This window comes from Pan paniscus, chromosome 18 (assembly GCF_029289425.2).
Source record: "Pan paniscus chromosome 18, NHGRI_mPanPan1-v2.0_pri, whole genome shotgun sequence".
Classification (NCBI taxonomy): domain Eukaryota; kingdom Metazoa; phylum Chordata; class Mammalia; order Primates; family Hominidae; genus Pan; species Pan paniscus.
Genome location: NC_073267.2, coordinates 57,071,411 through 57,098,625, shown reverse-complemented (window position 1 = coordinate 57,098,625; position 27,215 = coordinate 57,071,411). Strand labels below are relative to the sequence as shown.

Sequence of the window (27,215 nt, the reverse complement as noted above, 5' to 3'; positions counted from 1 at the left end):
GTCCTGCATTTTCCCATGTAACATGTACCTCTCTTCTCTAAGCTTCATTTTTCTGTTATAGCAACAAGACTTTGACTACAACCATTTATATTTAACCTAATAAACTTAATCATGTCCACTTGAGATACACTGTTATAAAGACTTCTACTAAACACTGAGCAGTTTGTTCTTATGTTGTTTTTAACAATTACTAAATAAAAATGGCAGTGTATAAATAAGTAGTGGGTAGGAGTCAACAATGTCCTGTCTCTAACGAGCAAGAACATTCACAAGCATAGGCAATAATGGATCCATCTGCAGAGCAGTGTGTGCAAAAGGCCTCAAATGTCACCTTTTAATTCCATCCCAAATAGGTACGGAACTACATCAATGATAAATACAGATGTTACTTTTACTTTATAATTGCTTTGAGACCCAGCAAATCAAAGGGGTTGAAATTACTTCAGACACCAAACAGTAAGGCAAGAGAAAAAAAGGAAAGTAGTGAATATCAAAAATATTTAGGTATGAGTACATTTTTTTTTAAACAAACCTTCTCACACCTAAATATTTTTTGATAATCAAAGATGAAAAAATCAAAGATAAAAGGATGAAAAAACCAAATCAAAATGTAAGAATACATTTTGATAAGAGGAAAAAAATCAAATCAAAATATAAGAATAATTTTACTCCTATTAAAATTAAGACTAACTTGTTATTTAACTGCTCAGCCTAGGTTAGTAATAGAGTTTAGAAAGAAGTAGGAATCAACAAGACCTATAAACATAACGTACACACACATGCACACACACACATACACAGTGCAAAGTTTTTTTTTAGTAACAATGTCCATTAAAGTGGACTTCTCAATTTAATTAGAAGCTTTTGGATTACTGGTCCTATATCAGAATCAGATTTTAACTGTGTGACTTGTCTGTAAACTAAGTCCAACCATCAAGCTCTAGTACCTCTACAAAGTAAGGAAAGTAAAAGGCAGAATCACTTACTTTCACAAGCTCCTGCTGAGGCCATATCTGAATGGGTTCTACTTGTTGAGGAGTTTGAGTTTGAATACCATATGTGTTCAGAAAAACTTGAAGTCTAAAGATCATAGGGATAAAAAGAGACGTTTTAAGACAACGCATTTACAGTTTAGGAAGCAGTGAAGGAGGAGGATAAAAGGGAACATGTTAACTTGGAGGGCATTATTAATTTGTTAGTATTAGCAATTTGCCATCTGCACTAGATTTCAGAGGCCCATATGGATCCTCCATGAAGCATCACATGGAAACATTAGGGGCTGACAGGGAGGGTAAGCACTGATTTTGGTAATCCCCATGTGTTTGCATGAATTTCTCAAAACTACAACCCAGGCAACACTGGCACTGGTCAGTCTTTAATATTCACCTCAACTAAAACAAAATTATTATTATTTTTTTTTTAATTTTTTTTTTTTTAATTATACTTTAAGTTTTAGGGTACATGTGCACATTGTGCAGGTTAGTTACATATGTATACATGTGCCATGCTGGTGTGCTGCACCCACTAACTCGTCATCTAGCATTAGGTATATCTCCCAATGCTATCCCTCCCCCCTCCCCACCACAGTCCCCAGAGTGTGATATTCCCCTTCCTGTGTCCATGTGATCTCATTGTTCAATTCCCACCTATGAGTGAGAATATGCGGTGTTTGGTTTTTTGTTCTTGCGATAGTTTACTGAGAATGATGGTTTCCAATTTCATCCATGTCCCTACAAAGGATATGAACTCATCATTTTTATGGCTGCATAGTATTCCGTGGTGTATATGTGCCACATTTTCTTAATCCAGTCTATCATTGTTGGACATTTGGGTTGGTTCCAAGTCTTTGCTATTGTGAATAATGCCGCAATAAACATACGTGTGCATGTGTCTTTATAGCAGCATGATTTATAGTCATTTGGGTATATACCCAGTAATGGGATGGCTGGGTCAAATGGTATTTCTAGTTCTAGATCCCTGAGGAATCGCCACACTGACTTCCACAATGGTTGAACTAGTTTACAGTCCCACCAACAGTGTAAAAGTGTTCCTATTTCTCCACATCCTCTCCAGCACCTGTTGTTTCCTGACTTTTTAATGATTGCCATTCTAACTGGTGTGAGATGATATCTCATAGTGGTTTTGATTTGCATTTCTCTGATGGCCAGTGATGATGAGCATTTTTTCATGTACTGGTACCAAAACAGAAATATAGATCAATGGAACAGAACAGAGCCCTCAGAAATAACGCCGCTTACCTACAACTATCTGATCTTTGACAAACCTGAGAAAAACAAGCAATGGGGAAAGGATTCCCTATTTAATAAATGGTGCTGGGAAAACTGGCTAGCCATATGTAGAAAGCTGGAACTGGATCCCTTCCTTACACCTTATACAAAAATCAATTCAAGATGGATTAAAGATTTAAACGTTAGACCTAAAACCATAAAAACCCTAGAAGAAAACCTAGGCATTACCATTCAGGACATAGGCGTGGGCAAGGACTTCATGTCCAAAACACCAAAAGCAATGGCAACAAAAGACAAAATTGACAAATGGGATCTAATTAAACTAAAGAGCTTCTGCACAGCAAAAGAAACTACCATCAGAGTGAATAGGCAACCTACAACATGGGAGAAAATTTTCGCAACCTACTCATCTGACAAAGGGCTAATATCCAGAATCTACAGTGAACTCAAACAAATTTACAAGAAAAAAACAAACAACCCCATCAAAAAGTGGGCGAAGGACATGAACAGACACTTCTCAAACAAAATTATTTTTAAACACAAAAAGAATATGCTGGTCATTCAAAGTGATATTAATGATATCCTTGAAAGCCTGTAAAGGAGTTTCTGAAGTTAATCTCTTCTACCATAATCGATATTGTAAACATAAAGCAATCATTTCCCCTCCCCTCCCCACAAAAAAACACACCACCCACTTGGATTTCATACCTTTGGCTTTCTGCTATAAGTGCCACATGAACTACCAAGTCATTTTCCAGTGGGCCCTGTAATGCAGAATAAGGGAGGGGGAAAACATTTTAAAAGATCTGGTCATCATCAGCTACAATGAGAAGCAAGGACAATATTAACCATCTCTAAGCAGTTCATTAAAATGATGGACACCAGCTGGCTCTCAGCGGCCACCTTTCTTTCCTTGCTCGCCACTGCCTACTAATCAATTTGATGATATAGACAGAGTAATGGAACACAAAGGAATGGAAAGCCATAAACCTCATCACTACCACAGGGGCTAGCCTGTCAGGGCTATTTTGAATGATGCATAAGAGCAGTTTGGGGACCGAGAGTCATTTTCCATCATTTAACTCTAAAGGGAAGAGGAGGAACTAAAAATAAAAACCCAATTTATGTGTTCTCTGTAAAAAAAATGATAGTTAAAATTGTTCATTTGACATCTTAACCACATATAAGGTTATTCCCTTTCTTGTTAACCAGTTTTCCTTTGGCACCTTATACATCAAAATAACTTTATTCTAATATATAATTCTTATAATAGAGCATGAACTACCCAGTTGACTATGTAATTAACATTATATTCATTAAATGCAAGCTGTTGGACTTAATAGTTCTAATCAAAGACAGTGTTGGATATTTGCTACTCATTTTTTGTGTGATAAAGATTCACTATAACATGTATTATACATTGTTAAATTGAACCCAATTTTGAAACCTGTATATAATTAACAGAGAACATTAAGAAGCACCAATAAATTACAGTATTAGGGAGCTCTGAAAATACTGATCAAACATAACACTTTTATAGTAATGGATCCAACAGTCCCAATAATATGCTGTAAAATATTTGATTTATCATCAGTCAGTTCCTCTCTATGGTATTCAATATGCCACCGAAATTTATGTATGATGGAAGGCAAGAAACACCAGCATACATATATCAGCAGTAAACACCATACAATCAAAGGGATGGTTCCCAGAATCATCGTCAAAGTGCCATTTCACGCAGACTTTCATGTGATTTAAATGAATGTGTAAGAGAAAATGTGATTTAACAATCCAACAAAAACAAATACCCATTTAAAATGTTATAAATTCTGTTTTTACTTGATAAAGACCTCACAATTAAATGTTTTCCAAAAGGGTGAGAAAAAACTTGTTTTCAAAGCCTCATCAAGATTTCTAACAAATGAAAAAATTAAGCCCTATTTCTCTTGGATGAGATCTAGTATTTACTGCTTTAAAAGGATGAGTAACCTTAGAATAGGCCATTATGTACAATCTTCAGGACAGTTGTGGGATTCTTAAATAAAAAGCAAATGAAAACATACAGAATACAGATGATATTTCAGTAACAATAAATAAGGCAGTTTATAGATTGTAATTGGCAAACTGGAATCTTCTTTTTGAATCATAGGCCTGTTTAGGATATTGTTTCCACTTGTATGACAGAGTACTCAGATCTAAAATGGCCTCTATACATGTTGAATCATACTGAGCATCTAGTTAGGGGACTATTAGATGGCTGAAGAGCTCTTTTGTTGTAAAAACTAAGCATTTCAAATAGTCTGGTTCACAAACCATCTACCACAATGAGCTTGGACTTACAACTCCAGCCCAAGTGGGACCTTTTGCCCCATTCACCATTGAGAGAAAGAATTCAGCACGGGCAGCCCCACTCGTAAAACTCTCTTCCTTTCACTGCCAAAGTTGAAACTATCTGTTCTGTTTTTACCATTTTCTTCAAACCACCACCATTGATTTGTTTGTTTGTTTGTTTGTTTCAGACACGTTTTCACTCTATTGCCCAGGCTGGAGTGTAGTGGAGTGATCACGGCTCACTGCAGCCTAGACCTCCTGGGCTCAGGTGATCCTCCCACCTCAGCCTCCCAAGCAGCTGGGACTACAGGTGCGCACCACCACACCTGGCTAATTTTTATATTTTTTTGTAGAGACAGGTTTCACCATGTTGCCAAGACTGGTCTTGAACTCCTGGGCTCAAGCGATCTGCCCACACTGGCCTCCCAAAGTGTTGAGATTACAGGTGTGAGCCACTGCATCCAGCAAACCACCACCATTGTTGTCCAAAACCCATTAAGTCTCTCTGTTAATTTCCTAATAGTAACTAATACCTTCTTTTCTGAATGGCATTTTTCCTAACAATATTGTAATAATTTCTGCTTATAGGTTACAGACAAACACACACACACACGTATATACACATACTCAAGCCCTGTGTGGTACTAGTAATCTCTATTTTACAGGCATTTGTTGACTCATTCATCTGATCAAGCGGACACTAATCCACAAGACTCCATGTTAGAATATGAATATGACCCAATGTCCCTCCTAGAGAAGTTCAGTCTACTAGGAGAGATGGATAACAGATAAGTTTTCACATGTGTGTTTATTATCACATAAAAGTATTTTACTGGTACCTTTCTTTGGCAGATCTACCTCATTAGAAAAAAGTTACTGAAGGACATGATATTCTGTGGATATACCATACTTTATTTTTAAAATGTTTATGTTGATGGATATTTAAATGGTTTCCAATTTTTCATTTCTGCAGAGAATATAATAATTGTCCCTATCTCAGAGAACTACTGAAGATTTAGGGAGAGAACAAAGTGCTAAGCACAGTATTTCACACAAAAACACTCAATAAAGGATGTTAATTTTTGCTGTAGTTGCACATTTGCTTATTGTTATCTTCACACCTATCCTTGGACAGCTGCTCCCCTCTTCCTTGTCTAGATTTGCTATAATGCCTATGTTGCCCTAGATCCCATTGGCTTCCACCATTCTAAGACATTTGGATTATCTGTCATCCTATTTTTTTATATGGCTAGTTCTTCCCCAAATGATTCTGAACATCTTTTTAAAGACATCCTCAGGTGACTTAACACCTTCTTTAATGCTATGGTCTGAATGTGCATGTTCCTCCTGAAATTCAGGTTGAAATTTTAGCCCCCAGGGTGATGGTATTGGCAGGGGATAAGGGGCTGGGGAATGGGGAGGGGTGCTTTGGGAGGTAATTAGGTCATGAGGGCGGAACCCTCATGAGCAGGATTGGTATCCTTATAAAAGAGGCCCTGCACCCTTTCCATCATGTGAGGACACAGGGAGAAGGCACCATTTATGAACCAGAGAGAAGGCCCATACCAGACACTCAATCTACCAGCACCTTGATCTTGGATCACCCAGCTTTTAGAACTGCGAGAAATAAATTTCTGATGTTGATATGCCACCCAGTTTATGGTATTTTGTTATAGCAACCTGAACAAACTAAGACAGCTACTACCCATTTTTTTCCTTTCATTTCTCAAATATAAGACTATAACTATGTCCTTACCTTTCTTGCCTCTGTACTTCTGCCCTCTACAATCTATCCTGCCCTGTCTTTGGAGATACATAATCCTAACACAAGTCTATGGTCACATATTCATTCTATTCATTCTCTCTTTCTCAAATCTCATCCACTCTAGTAGCTTTAAGCTATTATCTCTAAGTGTCATGGGATCCTTGGGGTGTTGCTTTGCCAGCCAGAAACCTCTGTGGCCGGTGGAGCCTTTTACCTGAATATTGCCCACACCTACTGGGCTCGTTCCACCCACTTGGCCTGGTAGGCTGTGCTCAGCTTGCACTACCAGCCTGGATCCCACACTTGCCGAGGGTGAGCCAGGTGTTGGCTGGGGGGCGCGTGTTTCAGCCTTGTTTGTGTTACAGCTCTTTCAGTCCTGCCATTTGGTGAGTCCCAAGTTCTTGTCCCATGTCCAGAAGAGTGAGGTACACAGACAACTGGAGGGTGAGCAAGGTGGAGAGGAGCTTTATTGAGTGACAGAATAGCTCCCAGGAGACCCAAAGTGGGTAGCTACTTTTTGCAGGCAGGTCATTCCGATGAGCGTCCAGCTCTCAGCTGAGAGGAGACCCGCAGTGGGAGCTCCTTTCTGCAGGCAGCTCATCCCAATGAGTCAAGGAGACCTGAAGACCTGAAGTGGGTAACTCTTTCCTGCAGCTGGTAGTCCCTACATCTGTCCAAGTCTGGCTGAGTCTGGCGGTTTTTATGGGCTCAGAAGGGAGGAAGCGCATGCTGATCGGTCCATGGGTGGCCATGGGTGGGCCCGGAAAAAGCACAGGTTCTCACTCTGGGCTGCAGACTCCACCCAGGGGTGGCAGCCCGGCCCCCAGGCTTCAGGTCATCCCTGGTTTGAAGGCAGGGTTTCACCAGGGACCCGCCCAGGAGCCTGTTTTCCTCCTGCCATCATCAACATGCTGTCCATGGTGCCCAGGCCGTTTGTGCCAAGGGATACCTGCAGGCCCACAACAAGCTGCCCTTAGCCCCACCGGCCTCCCTCCTGTGCTCGTCGGCGCTCAAAGCCCAGAGGGGGCTGAGGCAGCAGGGGGATGGCATGTCAACACTGCCCTGAGCGTGTGCACACCCAGCTGTGTTGCATCAGCACCCAGGCTCAGTCACAACTTTGTTCCGTACTGCTGCAGGTGCTGGGAGTGGGGAATGGGAGCAGGCACTTCTGAACCTGTGGGGACCGGGGGCTTCCCAGGCCCCCAAGAGTGCAGTGATGCCTGGGTCTGGAGCTGCGGCTGGGCAGCTGCAGCTGCACCTGAGAGCATGGGGCTCCTGCCCCACCAACTCAGTAGCAAGTGGGGCTCCTGCCTCCTCCTGGCCCCCTCTGGCTCCATGAAGTGTGCAGCCCTGGCCACACTTCCCCTGCTGCAGCTGGTGTCCCCACAGTGGCTGCTCTAGACAGGTTGCCACTGCTATTATAAGCAGATGCTTCCATGTTTATATTTCTAGTCTTGACCTTTCTCTTAAGTTCTAGTTCCCACATTTTAAGCTGTTTTCTGGACATTTTCTCTTGGCTATTTCCAAAGTTAATAGATTGAAAACTCAACTCCTCATCATCAACCCCACCTCCATCCCAAACAGGTTCTTATTCTTTAACCCTCAATTAATGGGTCACTCTAGCTCAGAACCTCAGAATCATCTTTGATGCCTTTTACATAACCTCCATATGCAATTAGTCACCAGAATCCTGTTAGTCCTTCCTTCACACAGTATCTTGAATGTTGTTTTCTTTGCATTTCTATAGCAATATTCAGGATTTAAAAGTAGCAACAACAGCGAACACTTTATATAACTATACTCCACATGCCAGGAACTGCTTAAGTGCTTTATCAAACTATTATCCCATTTTACAGGTTTAAAAATGAGGCACAGAAAGTTTAAGCAATTTATCCAAGGACACAGACCTAGCGGAGCTAGAATTCAGACCCAGGCAGTCTGACTGCAGATTCTGTGCTCATAGTCACTCACTTATCCTGCCTCTCAAAGAGCAGAAAGCAGGCAGACTTTAGATTGAAAGATCTACCTACAAGTCCTATCTTGTCACTTCCTCCAGCAATGATCCTGCTCATCTGATAGGTGCCTTAGATTACTGTGGACAAAACTGACCTGATCTCCATCCTTAAATCTACCGACTCCCAAAGCATTCCTTATCTCTATAAGACCCCATATTATGAGCTCATTTGCTCTGGCCAAAAAATGTGTAAGTCATCCTAAATTCCTTTTTCCTTCAAACCCCATAACCAATAACAGCTAAAAAACCAAAACAAAACAATGACAAAAACTGAGAACACTTATTGAGAATCAGGTGGCTATATTAAATTATATACTCTTAAACACCCCTATTAGGTAGGTTACTATAATTATTCTCATCTACTGATGAGAAAACTGAGGCAAAGAGTGGTTAAAAAAATTATCCAACATCATACAGCTAATACATAAAGCTATTAAGTGGCAACATGGAGATTCAAACATGCGCAATCCAATCTACTTATCCATTATAGTATACTGTATGCCTCTGTGACGTGCTGCTAATTCACCAAGAACTCGTATTGGCTCTACCTCCAAAATATGTCTCAAACACACCACTTCTCTCCTTCTCCACTGCTAATACTACTCTACTTAAAGTAACCATGATCTTTTACTTGGTTAAGTAACTGGTCTACTTACCTCATTCTTAAACCCCATCCCACCCATTCACAGCAGTCCATCCTGAAAACAGTAATTAAAAAGTGTAAATCAGATCATCTCACTACTACTCCACCCCACCCACACATGCACATGCTTATGAACACCCTGCCTAAAACTCTCCAGTAACTTCCTGTAAAATGATAACAAAACTGCTTATCAGGCCCAAGAGGCCCTCCATGATCTAGCTCTGGCATGCTTACCTCTGCTTTCTTATTCTCCCTTCTCTTCTTCACCATGTTTTAGCCACCCTGGGTCCTCTCTGTCCCTTGAACATACCAACTATATTCCCATCAAGTGCACTGGTTACAGCTGTCTGGTGTGTTTTCTCCTCCAGGTTGCAGAATGAATGCTCTCTGGTCATACAGGTCTCAACCATCATCCCTGCCACATAGGCCTCCTCTCTCCACCATGGCCAAAGTTGTTCTCCTCAGGCATCTCCAACCCCAGTCTACCACTTTACCTTATTTTGTCTGCCTCATAGTACCTGTCCGATACAGAAATTATATCATTTATTGTTATTCATTCCCTTCAGAAAGTAACTCCCTGAGGGCAGAGAACTTGATCTAGCTGGTCTACTGCCACCTCCCCACACATGGAACATAGTAGGCATCCTTACTATTTGATGAATGACTGCCCACGCAAGTTTCTCAATTCTTTGCTTATCTGTAAAATGGGAAATATATTTACAGTGCCTACCACAAAAGGAGAGGATCAAACAAAAGAGGGCATGTAAAATATTTGCAAACTTTGATCTGTTACACAATGATATTTATACTATTATTTGCTGTGTGACTCACTATGTCACTTAACCTCAATAAGCCGCAGTTTCCTCATCTATAAATTGAGAATAATAAAAATATCTATTTCCTAGGGTTATGAGAATAATACATAATATATAAGCATTTAACACTGGCCTATAGTAAGTGTCCAAAAAAAATTAGCCATCTATCAATGCCAGCAACACAACCACAACCCTGGGTCACTGCAATAGGCTTCTTCAGCTTTCTGCTCCACACTTGCCTTTGCCCATTGTCTGTGCTTTATGGTCAGGTTCATTTTCTTGTATCAATGATTTGCACAAAGGAGGTGGTCAAAAAATATTTCTTGAATGCATGAAGAAAGGAGACAGAGAAGAGTTAGTAAACAGATATAGTTATGCAATATTTAGGATATTACCTCTCTACCCCAAAACTAATGTTTCCCAAATAAAGCCCAAACTTCTCGAGGACTTTTACAGCTCAGGGACTACCTACTGTTCCCTGTTGGTCTCCCATCTGTTTTAGAGTACTCCACTAAAAAACAGTTCACTCATGTCCATCTTATGTTTCTGTCCACTGTCCCTTTAAGTTTGGACTGCTCTCTCCATTCCTTTATCTATCCAGATCCTGACTTGCTCTTTTAACCTAGTCTCCTCCCAAACTCCCCCAAACATCAGGGTATCCAAATATCTTTTGTCCCTACTAGGAATAGCTGGCACTGCCTGTATGAGACACTTGGCACGAGTCTTGGACCACCTCATGCCATGCCTTTGGAAGGGTTATTTAGCTTTTAGAATGTGTATGAGTGGTCTGTGAAACTACAGGGGCCCCTCATGCTTACTTTTCTCACTTAGGATGTAGGAACTACCTTGTACTAAAAGAAAAGCAATTGTTATTCATTTGATGGTTTGGAGGAGGAACTTTTTTTTTTAGTATTGCTGGTTACATTTATTAGCAATACACAAATCTTCCCTTGAGCATACCCAACAAATGTTTGCAAATATAAACAAGGATACTTTTAACAAAAGAAAATAATCAGTAAAATGTACACATTTATATACACTATAAAAGAGTGTACATGTCAGAGTAACAATATGGTTTAGGACCAAAACCCTGTAGTTAGAAATATTCTCATTCAAAATTTTCATTTCTATAAAGTCAGATTGTATTTTTCTAAGATTTTTTCCGTTGTAATGAAAACCCCACATAACCTAAATTTAACATCTTAACCATTTTTAAGTGTACGGTGGAAGAGGAACTTTTATAGCATAACTTCTCTATAAGCTGGGCACTAACTATATTAATATTGCAACTCATCATGCTCAAAATTTAAAACTACGGTAATTAAGACACTGCATGTCTATCTGTCTAGATTCTAGTTTTTAAATTACTCAAATCAGGTCAAAGTAGTAAAGCCAGGATATTTGCAGCTGGGGGCTATAAATAAAACAGTGTAATACAACTTTCAAAGGGCACACAGAGAAAACTTAATGTGAATGTGCCCTAATAGTGTTTCTTTTCCTTGCTCTTTTTTTCTAATTTAATTTTTTCAATAGATAATTCATTCATAAGTTTCAAAAATTTAAAAATTATGAAAAAGTTTTTGGTGACATGTCATTCCCATTTGGGGCCTTCATCCCCACAGTTCCCCTCCATCTAACAACCAATCACTGCTATGATTATTTATGCCTTGCTCTAGCATTTCCTCATGCCTACAACAGCAAATGCAAATATATATTATTTTCTTACATTTGTACACAAAAGTTACTCTCAGCACCTTTTTCTAGTTAATAATTGTATATCATGGAACTCTTTTCATATATTAACACATAGAACACATCCTCATTTTCACTCTAACTGCTTGGTATTCCATTTTGTAGATGTACCATATGTATTAATGTCATCTTTACACCTTTTGATAATCAATTAAGGCTAGTCAACCTTTTACACTGAAATCTCTGGAAATGGTTATGGTTACACAGTGGCACCATTAAACATCAGGTTTTAATTCTGCTTATAAAAGTAGAATAAGCACTCAAACTAAATCATTCAGAGGCATTGCTACCACTGGATTATGTGGGTAACTGGAGGACTATTATAAGAAAAGATCAGTAGGTTTGGGTTTGGGGAGGGGGCAGTGAGAAGTGTCTGAGTCTTTTCTAGGAGGGTGACACAGAAAGAAGCATAGACGTCCATTTACAACATATGGAAATACACGACAGCTTGTTGATAAGAGTTATCTCATGGGATTGCTGGGTCAAATGGTGTTGCTGACTCTAGATCCTTGAGGAATCACCACACTGACTTCCTCAATGGTTGAACTAATTGTGGCACTGTTCACAATAGCAACCAACCCAAATGCCCATCAATGATGGAGTGGATAAAGAAAATGTGGCACATATACACCACGGAATACCATACAGCCACAAAAAAGGATGAGTTCATGTCCCTTGCAGGGACATGGATAAAGCTGGAAACCATCATTCTCAGCAAACTAACAGAAGAACAGAAAACCAAACACTGCATGTTTTCATTCATAAGCGGGAGTTGAACAATGAGAACAAATGGACACAGAGAGGGGAACATCACACACTGGGGCCTGTCGGAGGGTGGGAGGCTAGCGGGGGGACAGCATTGGGAGAAATACCTAATGTAGATGACGGGTTGATAGGTGCAGCAAACCACCATGGCACATGCATACCAATGTAACAAACCTGCATATTCTGCACATGTACCCCAGAACTTAAAGTACAATAAAAAAAGAGTTATCTCATTATGTTCTTGCTTACATTTGTTTTGTAGTCTGGTTTGGAATGTTAAGGAATTAATACATCTTGACAGCTTGCTATGTGCCACGTGTTATTCAAGAGCTTTTTTGAGTATTCTCACAAGAACTCCCATTTTAAAGATGAGGAAACTGAGGTGAAGAGCGGTTTAATAATTTGTCAAAGGTTACACATCTAGTCAGTGATAGAGTTTAACCTGACTGCACGTATGTCCAGGTCTGAAGTCAATATGGCATATGTCACAGTACGTATTTCACAGATTATGTGCTGCTTGCTATAGCAGGCAGAGATCTCTAAAGAAACAGGAAAGAGAGAGAGGAAGGAAGAAGAAGAAAGAGATTTATCATATGGATTGGCTCACACAATTACGGAGGCAGGCAAGTCTCAGGATATGCAGGTGAGCTGGCAAGCTGGAGACCCAGGAGAGCTGACAGTTTAGTTCCAGTCTGAGTCCGAAGGCCTAAACCCAGGAAGGCAGACAGTGTCATTCCAGTCTGAAGACTGGCAGGCTCAGACCCAGGAGTAGCCGATGTTTCAGTTCAACTCCAAAGACAGGAAAAAAGCCCATGTCCCAGCTGGAAGGCAGTCTCACAGGCAGAATCCTCCTCTTCCTCAGCGGGGGTCAGCCTTGTTCTTTTCAGACTTTTAGCTGATTGGATGAGGCCCATTCCCATTAAGGAGGAAAATAAGCTTTACTCAGTCTACTGATTTAAATTTTAATTTCATCCAGAAACACTGTCACAGAAACACTCAGAATAGTGTTTGACCAAATAGCTGGGCAGCCTGTGGTCCAGACAAGTTGACACGTAAAATTAACAATCACATGGGTGCAGGAACATGCTACATTCATGGGGAGTAGAGTCTGCCAAATCTCACCAACAGTCTCTTCTTCAGACACCTGAGATCACGTTTTAAGAAAACTCAATTCCAAGCATTGTTTACAAAACACCTATTTTCTTATCTGCTTTTTCTTTTTTTTTTTTTTTTTCGACAGTTTCCCTTCTGTCACCCAGGCTGGAGTGCAGCAGCGAAATCTCAGCTCACTGCAACCTCTGCCTCCCAGGTTCAAGTGATTCTCATGCCTCAGCCTCCCGAGTAGCTGGGGTTACAGGCATGTGCCACCATGCCCGGCTAATTTTTGTATTTTTAGTAGAGACAAGGTTTCACCATGTTGGCCAGGCAGGTCTTGAATTCCTGACCTCAGCTGATCTGCCCACCTCGGCCTCCCAAAGTGCTACGATTACAGGCCTTATTTGCTTTTTGATAGAATATAATTCTTTCTTTTTACTATTATTATTATACTTTAAGTTTTAGGGTACATGTGCACAATGTGCAGGTTACTTACATATGTATACATGTGCCTTGCTGGTGCGCTGCACCCACTAACTCGTCATCTAGCATTAGGTATATCTCCCATTGCCATCCCTCCCCCCTCCCCCCACCCCACAACAGTCCCCAGAGTGTGATGTTCCCCTTCCTGTGTCCATGTGTTCTCATTGTTCAGTTCCCACCTATGAGTGAGAATATGCGGTGTTTGGTTTTTTGTTCTTGCGATAGTTTACTGAGAATGATGATTTCCAATTTCATCCATGTCCCTACAAAGGACATGAACTCATCCTTTTCTATGGCTGCATAGTATTCCATGGTGTATATGTGCCACATTTTCTTAATCCAGTCTATCATTGTTGGACATTTGGGTTGGTTCCAAGTCTTTGCTATTGTGAATGATGCCTCAATAAACATACGTGTGCATATGTCTTTAGAGCAGCATGATTTATAATCCTTTGGGTATATACCCAGTAATGGGATAGCGGGTCAAATGGTATTTCTAGTTCTAGATCCCTGAGGAATCGCCACACTGACTTCCACAATGGTTGAACTAGTTTACAGTCCCACCAACAGTGTAAAAGTGTTCCTATTTCTCCACATCCTCTCCAGCACCTGTTGTTTCCTGACTTTTTAATGATCGCCATTCTAACTGGTGTGAGATGGTATCTCATTGTGGTTTTGATTTGCATTTCTCTGATGGCCAGTGATGGTGAGCATTTTTTCATGTGTTTTTTGTCTGCATAAATGTCTTCTTTTGAGAAGTGTCTGTTCATATCCTTTGCCCACTTTTTGATGGGGTTGTTTTTTTCTTGTAAACTTGTTTGAGTTCATTGTAGATTCTGGATATTAGCCCTTTGTCAGATGAGTAGGTTGCGAAAATTTTCTCCCATTTTGTAGGTTGCGTGTTCACTCTGATGGTGGTTTCTTTTGCTGTGCAGAAGCTCTTTAGTTTAATTAGATCCCATTTGTCAATTTTGTCTTTTGTTGCCATTGCTTTTGGTGTTTTAGACATGAAGTCCTTGCCCAGGCCTATGTCCTGAATGGTAATGCCTAGGTTTTCTTCTAGGGTTTTTATGGTTTTAGGTCTAACGTTTAAGTCTTTAATCCATCTTGAATTGATTTTTGTATAAGGTGTAAGGTAGGGATCCAGTTTCAGATTTCTACATATGGCTAGCCAGTTTTCCCAGCACCATTTATTAAATAGGGAATCCTTTCCCCATTGCTTGTTTTTGTCAGGTTTGTCAAAGATCAGGTAGTTGTAGATATGCGGCGTTATTTCTGAGGGCTCTGTTCTGTTCCATTGATCTATATCTCTGTTTTGGTACCAGTACCATGCTGTTTTGGTTACTGTAGCCTTGCAGTATAGTTTGAAGTCAGGTAGCGTGATGCCTCCAGCTTTGTTCTTTTGGCTTAGGAGAGACTTGGCGATGCGAGCTCCTTTTTGGTTCCATATGAACTTTAAATTCTTTAGTTCTTGATAAGCAAATATAAAAATGACTGCCTTTTCTGTTAAATCATATAGCATGTAAAGCTCATAATTCTAACTTTTGCAATTGTATTGAGCCCTGGTCTAAGTAGTTTTATTTATTTTTATTTATTTTTTTGAGACAGAGTCTCGCCCTGTCGCCCAGGCTGGAGCGCAGTGGGGTGATCTAGGCTCATTGCAAGCTCTGCCTGCTGGGTTCACGCCACTCTCCTGCCTCAGCCTCCCAAGTAGCTGGGACTACAGGTGCCTGCCACCACACCCAGCTAATTTTTTGTATTTTTAGTAGAGACGGGGTTTCACCGTGTTAGCCAGGATGGTCTCGATCTCCTGACCTTATGATCCACCCGCCTCGGCCTCCCAAAGTGCTGGGATTACAGGCGTGAGCCACCGCGCCCGGCCAGTAGTTTTATTTTTAATATGCCCTATATTGCATAAAATAATCTACTGTGTCTGGCTTACATAGGTCTTTTATTGAAAGAAAGGCAAGGGAGGAGGGAGAGAAGGAAAGAAAAAGGAGCCAACAAATAAATGCATCCTCCAGGCTGGTCTTGCTCAAGGGCAGTGTATTTGAAACATTCTATGCCTCTGCTTTGGGGGCCTTACAGAACACTCATTTATGCTCATTAGACTTCATCAGTAGGTCCTGCCAACATCCAGCATTTTTTCATTACACTCATTTTTCAGCAAAACCTCATTAGCTGAAGAAATCAGGCAGATGCTTTATACATCTCAATTCCAACTGGAAACACTGCACCCCCAGTATTTTTCCCACAGAAGCCAAGTAACAGGCTACAGTAGTTTGAACACAGCCATGTCCTGACTGAGACACACTGGCATCTTGTTCTGACATTTCCAACCAAGCCAAAGCAGCAACATGTGAAAATTAATAGGAAAGCAGAGGAAAGTTAAGTAGAAATATCAGAGGAATAACAATATCAAGCATGGTTAAAAAGCTAAACTTGGCTCAAGAGTCAACTTGGCCTGGGAGAAAATGGTCCTTTAGGCTCTGTGTATTTATATATTGGATTAGTGATTATATAAGCTTTCTATTTAAGAGGAAAACAAATGAATTTTTAAAAGTATTCCCAGACCTCAAACACATTGTTTCAAATGCCCAAATGAATAAATCACGCAATGCTTTTTGACAGCAGTTCTTTCAATGACTGCGATTATAGTGGAAGAGAATAACGAACGCTTTGTCACAATGAATTGATTTGTAAAACTGTTTCACCCCTTTCTAAGTACTTGCTGTAACTGGTGTTTCTAAATTTTTATCTTAAGGAAATGACAGTGCTAACAGTCTTGCATACTGCATAGAAACAATGCCAAAATGGCCACATGAACCCAGGTGGAGAAACTCTGACCTACGGTGTTCTCATAGCTTTAATCATGACAAAGGGGAAGAACGAATGACGAGAACGCCATAGAAACACAACAGGAAAGATCAACATCAGGAAAGATAAGTAAGATGAGGGTGAAACAGAGCAGGAAGAGGCAGAAAGGGGAGAACAGATTCCAAGAATCCAGTCATTTAACTCTCAGGTTTTTTGGTCATTTAGAAACACCTCAGGTCGTGGGTTACAAGCAAAGAAAGGTCCCTAGTGGTAAACCATAAGAAACCAGGTTTTAGAATCATGGGAGAAAAAGAAGCAAGTCCAGTAACCCGATGTGTTTTTAATTTTTCTCCTTCGGATGCTTGTACCAACGGGATCTGTTCCCTGGGATTTGAGTTGAAAATGTCAGAGATGGGAGGGGGCCATTTCTATCATTTGGCTGTAGGAGGGGTCTACGAGAGAGACTAGTGGCAGGACTCCATTTCAGCCAGAGCAGCACAACTATTTTATATGCTGAAATTCTACTTAAGATTTTGTCTGAAAATTGGCTTTCCTTGATAAAATCAGTAATCCACTTGATGGATGAGAAGACTGAGGCCCAGAGAGGGGAAATAGCCCAGGTCCCTTTACAAGTTAGTGGCAGTCCCAGAAGCAGAATCTTTGTTTCGGGACTGACTTGTTCTAGAGTTCTCTTCGCTAAGTCAGACTGCTGCATCTTACTGGCTGTACCATAAACTTTTCAGTTTCCTAGAGAATTGCCAAGTGCACCATTCCACTTAGGAGTGGAAATGAATGCAAAGGCTATATGTGCAGTTATTACAGTGTGAAAGACACCTAAGAAGAGAGGCCTTGGAGGGGAAGGGCATGAAAACCTGCTCTACTTTCTTCTTTGGCACTTGATGCTCATCTAAACGACAAAAAGACTGGGCTGGAAAGACAATGCAAGGGCCAACTTGAGGCAAGATTTATCATCACTGGGTCAAACCCAACAACTACAGAGGCACCCAGCAGGCTCTAGAATCCAACAAGCCTTTAGCACCACAGAGCCATCTTCACTGAGTTGAGGCCAAACTGTTTCTAGTGCGGATTCACACAGGGGACCCAACTGCAGAGGAGATACTCCACCATCACTCTTTGCAAGTAAACCTAAGGGTTTTCTATATCAATGAGAGAATTTAACAGTTTTGTACACTAGAAAGGTTTCTGCTAGTGAGAAACCCTTGAGAGTTTGCTGAGTTTTTCATGCATCCAGACTTAGTAAGCACTAGGATGGCAGAAAGATGAATGAAACATTTTCTCTACTCTTTATGAACTCACCATATAAGAGAGAAGACAACTAAATAAGGACTTCAATAGGCTATTAAATACGATGCTCTTAATGGGTACTTTGAGGGCAAGACAGGGAGCATCCAACTTAGCCTCAGGGAATTGACAAGGACTTTACAGAAAAGGTACCTGAGCTGTTCTCGAAGATAAAAACTTGCCATTAATGAATTGATTCAGTTAATAGTTATCATTTACTATGTGTCATTAAGACAATAAAGTCCTCTAATTAAACTTACATTTCAGTGAGAAAGATGATTAAATTTATATAAATAAACATAATAAAAGTAAAGGGTAATATATTAGAGTAACTGAAGACAGAGGCTACTTTAGATTGATGGTCAGAAAGTAACTCTTAGAGGGTGTCATTAAATCTGAGACTTAGAGACAAAAAGGAGTGTGCTAAGGTCTGGTAATAGGCACTTCAGGCAGATGGAAGAGTGTGCAAAGGCCCTGAGGAGGAGAGAGCCTGAAGTGCTGGAGAAAGTAAGAGGAGACCAGTGTGTCTGGAGCATAACAGGCAAGCAAAAGAGTGACAAGAGATAAGGGTGGAGACAGCTAAGGCCCCACAGAGCCCTACAGGCAACAAGGCATTTGGCTTTCATCTAAGTGGAATGAAAAGCTACTTAAAAGGGTTTCAAACAAGGAAAAGACTCAATATAATCTACATTTCTACAACAATAGTAATAAACACATATATGGTACTTATATGGGCCAGGCCCTGCCTAAACACTTTACATACATATTAACTCACATGATGGTGGCTCTCTTGCTGCCATATAGAGATGACTTGCACGGGGCAGAGTAGACATATGGAGATTAGATGGAGCCTGCAGTTGAGAGATAATGGTGACCTGGACTATAGTGAAGTGAAGAGGCGGGAAGAGGGAGCTAGTGAAAATATTTGGGGACTATTTAGAAAACAGAATTCTGATAGGACTGGATTTAGAAGAGAAGAGGTGAGGCAGGCAGACAGGAATCAAAGATTACTTCTATGCTTTTACAGAGTTTAAAGGAGGAAGGAGTGTTCAATTGTGTTGAATGTCTTTGAAGTCAAATAGACTGGCATCTGAAAAGAGATCATTGGAGTTATCAATTAGGAGGAGATTAATAACCTGTTGCATGTGGTTTTTGTAGAGTGACAGTGTAAGAAGCCAGACTGTGCATTACAAGGAGTGACTGAGAACTGAGGACATGAAGATGGTGCAAGCATTTTTCTAAGCTGTCTGAAAGGGAAGGAAAGAAGGGAAGTAAGACAGGCCCTTGAGAGAGGTGAATAGCTGCGCAGCACTTAAATACAGTCAGGGAAAGAAGTAAGTAGAGAGAAAGGTACAAAATATAGAGGAAAGACTGAATATCAATTGGAACAGCCAAAGGTAGAGGGAAAAAAGCTGGGTGAGTTAATGCCTGGGGATAGAGGTTTTTCTTAGTCTTCTGGGATTCAGAGGAAGAGTTCCAATTGTAATTAGAAGCAATGATCTTGGCATGTACTAGAACCCATTAGTCTAGTTTTAATTTTACTTTTATAAACCCTTCTGAGAAATTAAAGCTCCATCTCCCACTTTGCACAATTTTGACTTAAGTACAAGGAAGGGCTCATGTTCTGCTACATAGGGTTATTCATTCTTCTTTGCCATATTAAATTCATCTTCTTGGGCTGAATTTATAGTTTCTTCTGATTAATGATATGATTAGGAGCCATAATCAGTGTCCAGATACCTGACCATGTTACAGTGTCCCTTTCAATTCATCTTCATAAACCAGTTGGTTCTATAAACCACAGGCTCCCATAAAAGATGTTTTTAATAAGGTTGGGGAAACAATAAAGATGCTCACAGAAATAAATGAGGAGAACATTAAAATATAAATATTTGCTCAAAACTCATGGAGATTCATAAAGTTTATGAAAATTATTCATGAAAATATACAAAAATTATAGGAATTATATGAATATGTAGCCTTCATTGAGCTTCTACAAAACATTTTCAAAAGGCAGGTTTCTTAGGCATTATATTCTGATATTTCTAATTCAATACCATTCTTAAGAAGTATAGGACACAACAGAATAATGTAATCTGAGAAGAAGAAATAAGCAATTAAGCTGTATCTATAACAAATCAAAACTGTCAGGCTGGGCGAGGTGGCTCACGCCTGTAATCCCAGTATTTTGGAAGGCCGAGGCGGGTGGATCACTTGAGATCAGGAGTTCGAGACCACCCTGGTCAACCTGGTGAAACTCCATCTCTATTAAAAATACAAAAACAAATTAACCAGGCATGGTGGCAGGTCCCTGTAATCCCCGCTACTCAGGAAGCTGAGGCAGGAGAATCACATGAACCCGGGAGGCAGAGATTCCAGTGAGCCAAGATTGCGCCATTGCACTCCAGCCTGGGCAACAAGAGCAAGACTCTGTCTCAAGAAAAAAAAAAAAAAAAAAAAAAAAAAAAAAAAATCAAAACTGTCAATATATGGAGCTAATTAAAAAATTAGCTCCATTAAAAAATGGAACCAAAAAGAAAAAAAACCAAGTTCAAAAGCCATTAAAACAATGGCTTCTGTCTATACAGTGATAGTCTTAATCACACAAAGGGATAAAAGAAATCTAACAGGTTAAATGCTAAACATTCAATTTCTTTCTAAGTTGAATACAGCCTAAAAAATATATCCAAAATGTTGAAAATATAATGTTTTCCTCCAGACTTTTTAGGATTTTTTCTCATCTCTTTAATGAGAAAGAAATATTACTTATATAATAAATTATTGAAATAAAAAACAGCAATAATATTTATTTAGCTTGCATAATGTGTCAGACATTTGGTTAAGAGGTTTACATAAACTGTCATTTAATCATAAACACAACCCTGAGTTAGGGATCATTATTCCCATTTAAAATATGACAAAAGTGGGGCTTAGAGAGATTAATTCAATTGTCCAAGGTCACACATTTAATAAGTGGAAGAGACAGGTTTTATAGCTAGGCCTGTATGAGATGCAAAGCCACTATACTATATTACTTCCTTAAAAACAAAAATTTATTACACATATATGCAGTGTTCTTTGATCTTTAAGGAAGTAATTCATGCAAAATTCTATGCATTTGTATATTTAGAGGAGAAAGCATGAAACTCCCACTTCCTCATTAATTTGAAAAATGAGAGACCAAGTGTACTATATGTTTTTAGCTGAGATCTATATAAATATGTACATGATTTAGCAAACAAGTACTGACTTTCATCCTCAATTTGGAAACTTGCAGCATAGAAAATAAGCTCTTATGACTAAAAAGCATTCCTTTCATATTGGCCTTTTCTCCAAAGACTGTCAAAGCAGATCAATCCATTTTAATTGGCATATTAAATGGGCTAGTCTACTTCACAGATTCAAAGCTTGGGTGTCACTGAATGAGAAACTGAATTCTCTCAAGGGTGTGTCAATACACATGATCTGGTCTACCATAATAATTCTGCCATTAACGTAAAATATTGCCTCAAGTAGCTGACCAAAAATACTTGTATTTTATTCACCTGCATGACAGCAAAAATACATGGAACTCTCCAAGGACCTCATGAGAGAAAAATCATTCCTCAAGAAAGTAGACGCTCCCAAAGCCCAATCCTTTGTTTTAGAAGGGGGCAACTTGTCAGGATATAGATTATTAAACAAGGTGGAGCTAGAAGGCGTTAATTGATAGATTTTCTCCAAAGATCACTAGACCTTTAAAACTGTGAATAGATTCAAAAGAGGAAACAACGTGAAGTAGGTAAATTTCAGGTTAAGTTCACAAATTTATTCATATTTATGAATAACTGAGATTTCTTTCCTTAGAGAAAAATGTCAGAAATATAGATTCATTAAAACAATACTAGATCATAATAATCCTTGTATATCTTTATTCTGGACCATAAATCTTGCTTTCTTACTTCTATTTTTCCTTCTTTTACATTTTAGCCATGAGTATAAGAAGTTTCCATCCTGTAGATGAAATATTTCATTATACATCATGCCTATTATTGAAACTTTTAATTTTAATAGGTTAAGTGGGTTAATTAGAATGATGTTATTAAATGTGTTTAAGCTCATTTTTTTGACTTCCAATTCAAGTTTTCTCAGTTCTGGATTTTTTTTACCAAGGCATTGAATTTTAATTGGCTCAGGTATAAATACCAATTGATAAGAGACTCTTCATTACCCTTCAAGACGGCAGACAGAATTACCTGAGGAGAAACTCTGTGCGGCTGTGGCATATTCAGGCTAGGCTCTCTCAGAAGCATCTTTGATGCCTTGACTATTTTATTCTGTTTTACTAAGATAATCATAAGAACTTCTATTCAGTACTCAAATTCACTCCCATGCTTGGGTTTTTGGTCCCACACAAACGCTTTATTTCTTTGCCAAGCTAGTGAAGTTGTTGTTGTTATTTTTTAATCTTTTAAGTAGAAATTATGTCTCAAACTGGTTAAACTATTTGAGAGCATTAGAACACACTGAGCCAGATAAAACTGAGCCACATGCATAATTTCCTTAAATCACCTTAAATATCCTTAAATCTTTTTAAAGACTAATAAATCTTTAAAAACTGAAGAGATTTAGAACAAAACTTTAAAAAGGGAAATCGCTACAAGTCCATACTGTAGGAGTGCTATATAATGTATCTACCAAATTAGGAGGGGTTTATAACCTTTCTTGGATTGCAGTAAACTCAACTTCCTGAGCAGATGGTCTTCCACCATATAATTCCTCTTTAACTCCCTACAGTCTGGCGTCTGGGCACACTACTCCACTAAAGTCACTTAAAGGTTACCAATAACCTAGATTATGGAAGCCAGCAACAGAAGCGCTGGAAGGGGATTTATGAATTAAACCCAGCCAAATAATTTTACAGATTAGAGAACTACACTCCAGAGATGCTAGGAGTCCTTCCCCAGATTATAATGCAGTGAATCACACAAGGTCTAAAGAACTAGTACCTGAATTTCTGCCAGTGCTTTGCCGCTCCTCCCAGCCAATGAGGTAGTCAGCCTTCCTGAACCAAGAAATCAAAATTCTTTACACTTTATACTGTTTTAACCTTCTTGCTAGATTACACTGTCCTGCCCTTCCTAGAACATCTCTTTTTTTTTTTTATTTTTTATTTTTTTGAGACAAGAGTCTCACTCTGTTGCGCAGGCTGGACTGCAGTGGCACAATCTTGGCTCACTGCAACCTCTGCTTCCTAGGTTCAAGCAATTCTCCTGCTTCAGCCTCCCGAGTAGCTGGGACTACAAGTGCACACCACCACACCTGGCTAATTTTTGTATTTTTAGTAGAGACGGGGTTTCACCATGTTGGCCAGGCTGGTCTTGAACTCCTGACCTCGTGATCCACTCGCCTCGGCCTCCCCAAGTGCTGGGATTACAGGCGTGAGCCACCGTGCCCGGCCAGAACATCTCTTTACTCCACCATCTGCATTACCTATACTGTGGGAAAGAATGAAGCCTGGAGCCTGGCCTTCCAAGAATTGTCTGCTCCCATAGGTTAATTTCCACCATGAACCATGTTCAATAGAATACAATCTTGCATCTTTTATTTCTATTAACTACTGGGCACCTCAATTAATTGTCATGTCTGCATTGGAACTATCAAAATACAAGTAACAACAACTGCTAAGCCCAAGGTTGGATTCAGAAGCATGCAGTGTGCCTCCTGTGTTCTTAACCATTTTGCTAGGCAGAACATCCAACAATATGAAACCTTTCCTATTTGTACTCTTGAATATTGAAATAGCATTTTCATATCAGAATATTTTTTTCTATAATTCTTCCTTTGACACTAGAATGGCTTATTTATGTAAAAATTCTGCTGCATCCAACAACATCTATTTTGAGAAAAAACATCAATTTTTCTTAAATTGGTTTAAAAACAAAATGAAGGGAGAAAAAAGCAATTCCTGGCTGGCTACTGCCTGTTAAATATAATAGTTTCAGACAATATTCCAAAAACATTTAAAAAGGTATTAGGTGTATTTTCCTATTTAACCAGGAATCTTCTGTATTCTAATTAGTATAATACACATGTAAAAATAAGTCCATTTGCTATAGAACTCCAGAAACCCAACCCCTAGTTACTATAAATAGATGTTCTCTAAGGGTCACCTTATACCTAGTGGACAACTGTAATGCAAAATACAATAAATCAATAAAATGCATATAGACAGCTGCTTGCAGTTTCTGCTGCAACCAGAGCTCTCCCAAGTTTGAATGAGCTGCAAAGGCTGGAAACAAACACTCTTCAAGAAACCATTATCTCACATTAGCATGGCAGAGGCGCTGCAGTATGAACAACGAAGGTATCATTCGTAGATAATCAGTGGGCACTAGAATTACCTAAGCAACAGAAGATGATGGGCCCTTTAACAGGAACAAGTTAGGGTGAATGGGGAGAGGGAGTAAACACCTCCTGAAAGCGTTTTCCTTTGGATAAGGAAGAAGAAAATCCCTACTAAAATTACTGTTATAGATTTGTGGACTTGGTTTCATCCTAGCATAACAGGGAAGAAGAAAGAAGGAAATAATTAACATGATGATATAATGAATCCCAGCATACATTTTGTACTGATGGGGCATCTTTGTGTTTAATTTTTCAGATCACTTTCACAGAACTCTCAGCATCCTAAGGCACAGGTGCAACTGTGTTCCTATGATGTGATATTCAGCCAGGCTGTTCAAGAACAAGCTATTTCTCCTGTTAACTCCTTCACACCATTACAAAAATCACTGCTTCCAAATGCTTGACATTCCCTCCTTCCTTTCATTCTTCAGTTAACACCTTCATATCGGTTCTGTCACTTGACAACTGTGTGACCTTGGAGAGATTACTAAACCTCTCTGAGACTCACACTGTCTACCTGTAAAATGGATATAATATTTGTCTCAGAAAAAAATGTTAAAATCAGATATAATGTGGGTAAAAGTGGCATGTACAGTGCCTATAAACAAAAGAAACACAATCAATAGTAGTTATCATTGTATCTATCACTTCTATTCTCTGGTCCTGTCAAATACCAAACTAGGCTAAGAGAAGGCAAGAGTAAGACACATTCTCTACACTCAGGACCTCTTTGAGGAAGTCAGGCATGTAAACCAACAACTGCAATAGTGACAAGTGTTGTAACACAAAGTATGCAAAAGAAATCAGTCTTAATGGCACAGCTTCTAAACACATGACTTGTTTTCCGGGAGTAATTTATAGGATGGGATAATATGGTATTTTGTATAATTTATTTTCCCCAAATCAAATGTGACATAGAAAAGTGGGGGTAGAAAAGCAGACACTGTTTTTCTAAGAATAAAGTTTATAAGAATAAAGACCTGTTTATAAGAATAAAGGACGGTCCAACGAAAAGTTTGGGGTAAATTTTCTTTCAAATATGACTTTCTCAGACAACATAAATAAGTCTGGTGTTTAATTTACTTGGTTTGTATCTATTTGGGGACATCACAATTATTTAGTAAATATCTACTCTATTCATATATATCACAGTGTTCGGTTTATTCCCTAAGATCTGAAGAAACATTGAGTATAGAAGGAGAAAAAGACACTCAACAGAAATAACGAGGAAAGACTCAAGCACAGCAGGTGAGGCCTGGGCTCCTAGTTCCAGAGAGCAGAGTGCACATATGCTCTCAGTTCTCATCTCTCTTCAGACCCCAGAGAAAAGACCAGCTACAGATTTAAAATAAACAAAAAAGACTAAGCCAGAGCAATGAAAAAAAGAAAGAAGGTCATGAGACAACAAGGTATTTAAACACATTTCTAGTGTAAAAGATGGCAAATAAAAATGCATTAACGAATAAAGCAGAGCAGAGAAAACCTGCATAAAACAAACGATACCACTTAGAGTATCACCAAAGTGCTGCAGCAGGTATGGGAGCTGACTCACCAACTAGAAGGGCCCCAGAGGGGCACTGGATTTGCAAGCACAATGGAGTAAAGGTGGGAGAAGCGGAAGTGAATAAAAGGACTGATTAAAGGCCACAGTGGCCAGCCCCATGTACCACACAGGGAATCACGGTCAGCAATAAAGCAGGGCTTTTCTCCAAATATACAGAACAAGCTGGCTGGGATGAGTTAAGGCTTCCACTGCAAACAACAGATTCTTAAAGCCTTTCATGTTCTGGCATTTAGCAAGGGTGTTAAGAGTCTTCTTTGTTCCCAACCAGATCCCTGACTCATCAATAAGGTTAGCCAGGAGACAAAACCCCCATCACATCTCCCTCACCTCTGGATGGGATGGTGGGAGTAGCAGACTACTACTTAATACACTGAGAATAATCAGCCCACTTATCACACTAATATATGATTGAATGATGAGAAATACCAGGTATGTGACAAAATAACCAGTGGGAAGAAAGAAAAACACCATATTAATGAAACACACAAACATTAGTATGGAAATTATGCTTAGTGAAATAAGCCACACACAGAAAGACAAATATGGCATGATTCCACTTATATGAGGTAACTAGAATAGGCAAATTCATACACACAAAAAGTAGAATAGAGATTACCAGGGGCTGGAGGGAGGAAAGAAAGAGGGTCACTGCTTAATGGGTACAGAAGTTTTGTTGAGGATGATAAAAAAGATTTTCATATACATAGAGGCAATAGCTACAATGATACATTGTAAATGTACTTATTGCCACTGACTTGTACACTTATGAATGACCGAAATGATATATATCGTTTTATATGTAAATATATAAAAAAATTTATATTATATATAAATATTATATATTTTATATACATTATATTATATAAAAATAGTTATATTACTTAATATATACTTATATATAATATATATTTATACATTATATATTCTTGGGAATAGGCCCCCAAATCTGGCCATAAACTGGCCCCAAAACTGGACATAAACAAAATCTCTGCAGGACTGTGACATGCTCGTGATGGCCTTGACGCCCACACTGGAAGGTTGTTGGTTTACCGGAATGAGGGCAAGGAACACCTGGCCCACCCAAGGCAGAAAACTGCTTAAGGTGTTCTTAAACCACAAACAATAGCACAAGTGATCTGTGCCTTAAGGACATGTTCATGCTGCAGATAACTAGCCAGACCCATCCCTTTATTTCGGCCCATCCCTTTAAATCTTATGACTGGCTTGCTCTCA

At 39.3% G+C, this 27,215-nt stretch overlaps 1 protein-coding gene across 4 annotated transcripts in view; it reads right to left on the bottom strand.

Moving 5' to 3' along the window:
* The window catches only part of PHKB (phosphorylase kinase regulatory subunit beta), a 240,443-nt gene that overhangs the window by 56,196 nt on the left and 157,032 nt on the right, over positions 1–27,215 (bottom strand). For all 4 annotated transcript variants that reach the window (XM_008973202.5, XM_003819794.6, XM_008973201.6 and 1 more), the window contains 2 exons: positions 2,958–3,013; positions 987–1,080 (listed from right to left, as the gene is read on the bottom strand). In XM_008973202.5, coding sequence (XP_008971450.3) covers positions 987–1,080; positions 2,958–3,013 — 150 coding nt within the window. The remainder of the gene's footprint in view (positions 1–986; positions 1,081–2,957; positions 3,014–27,215) is intronic.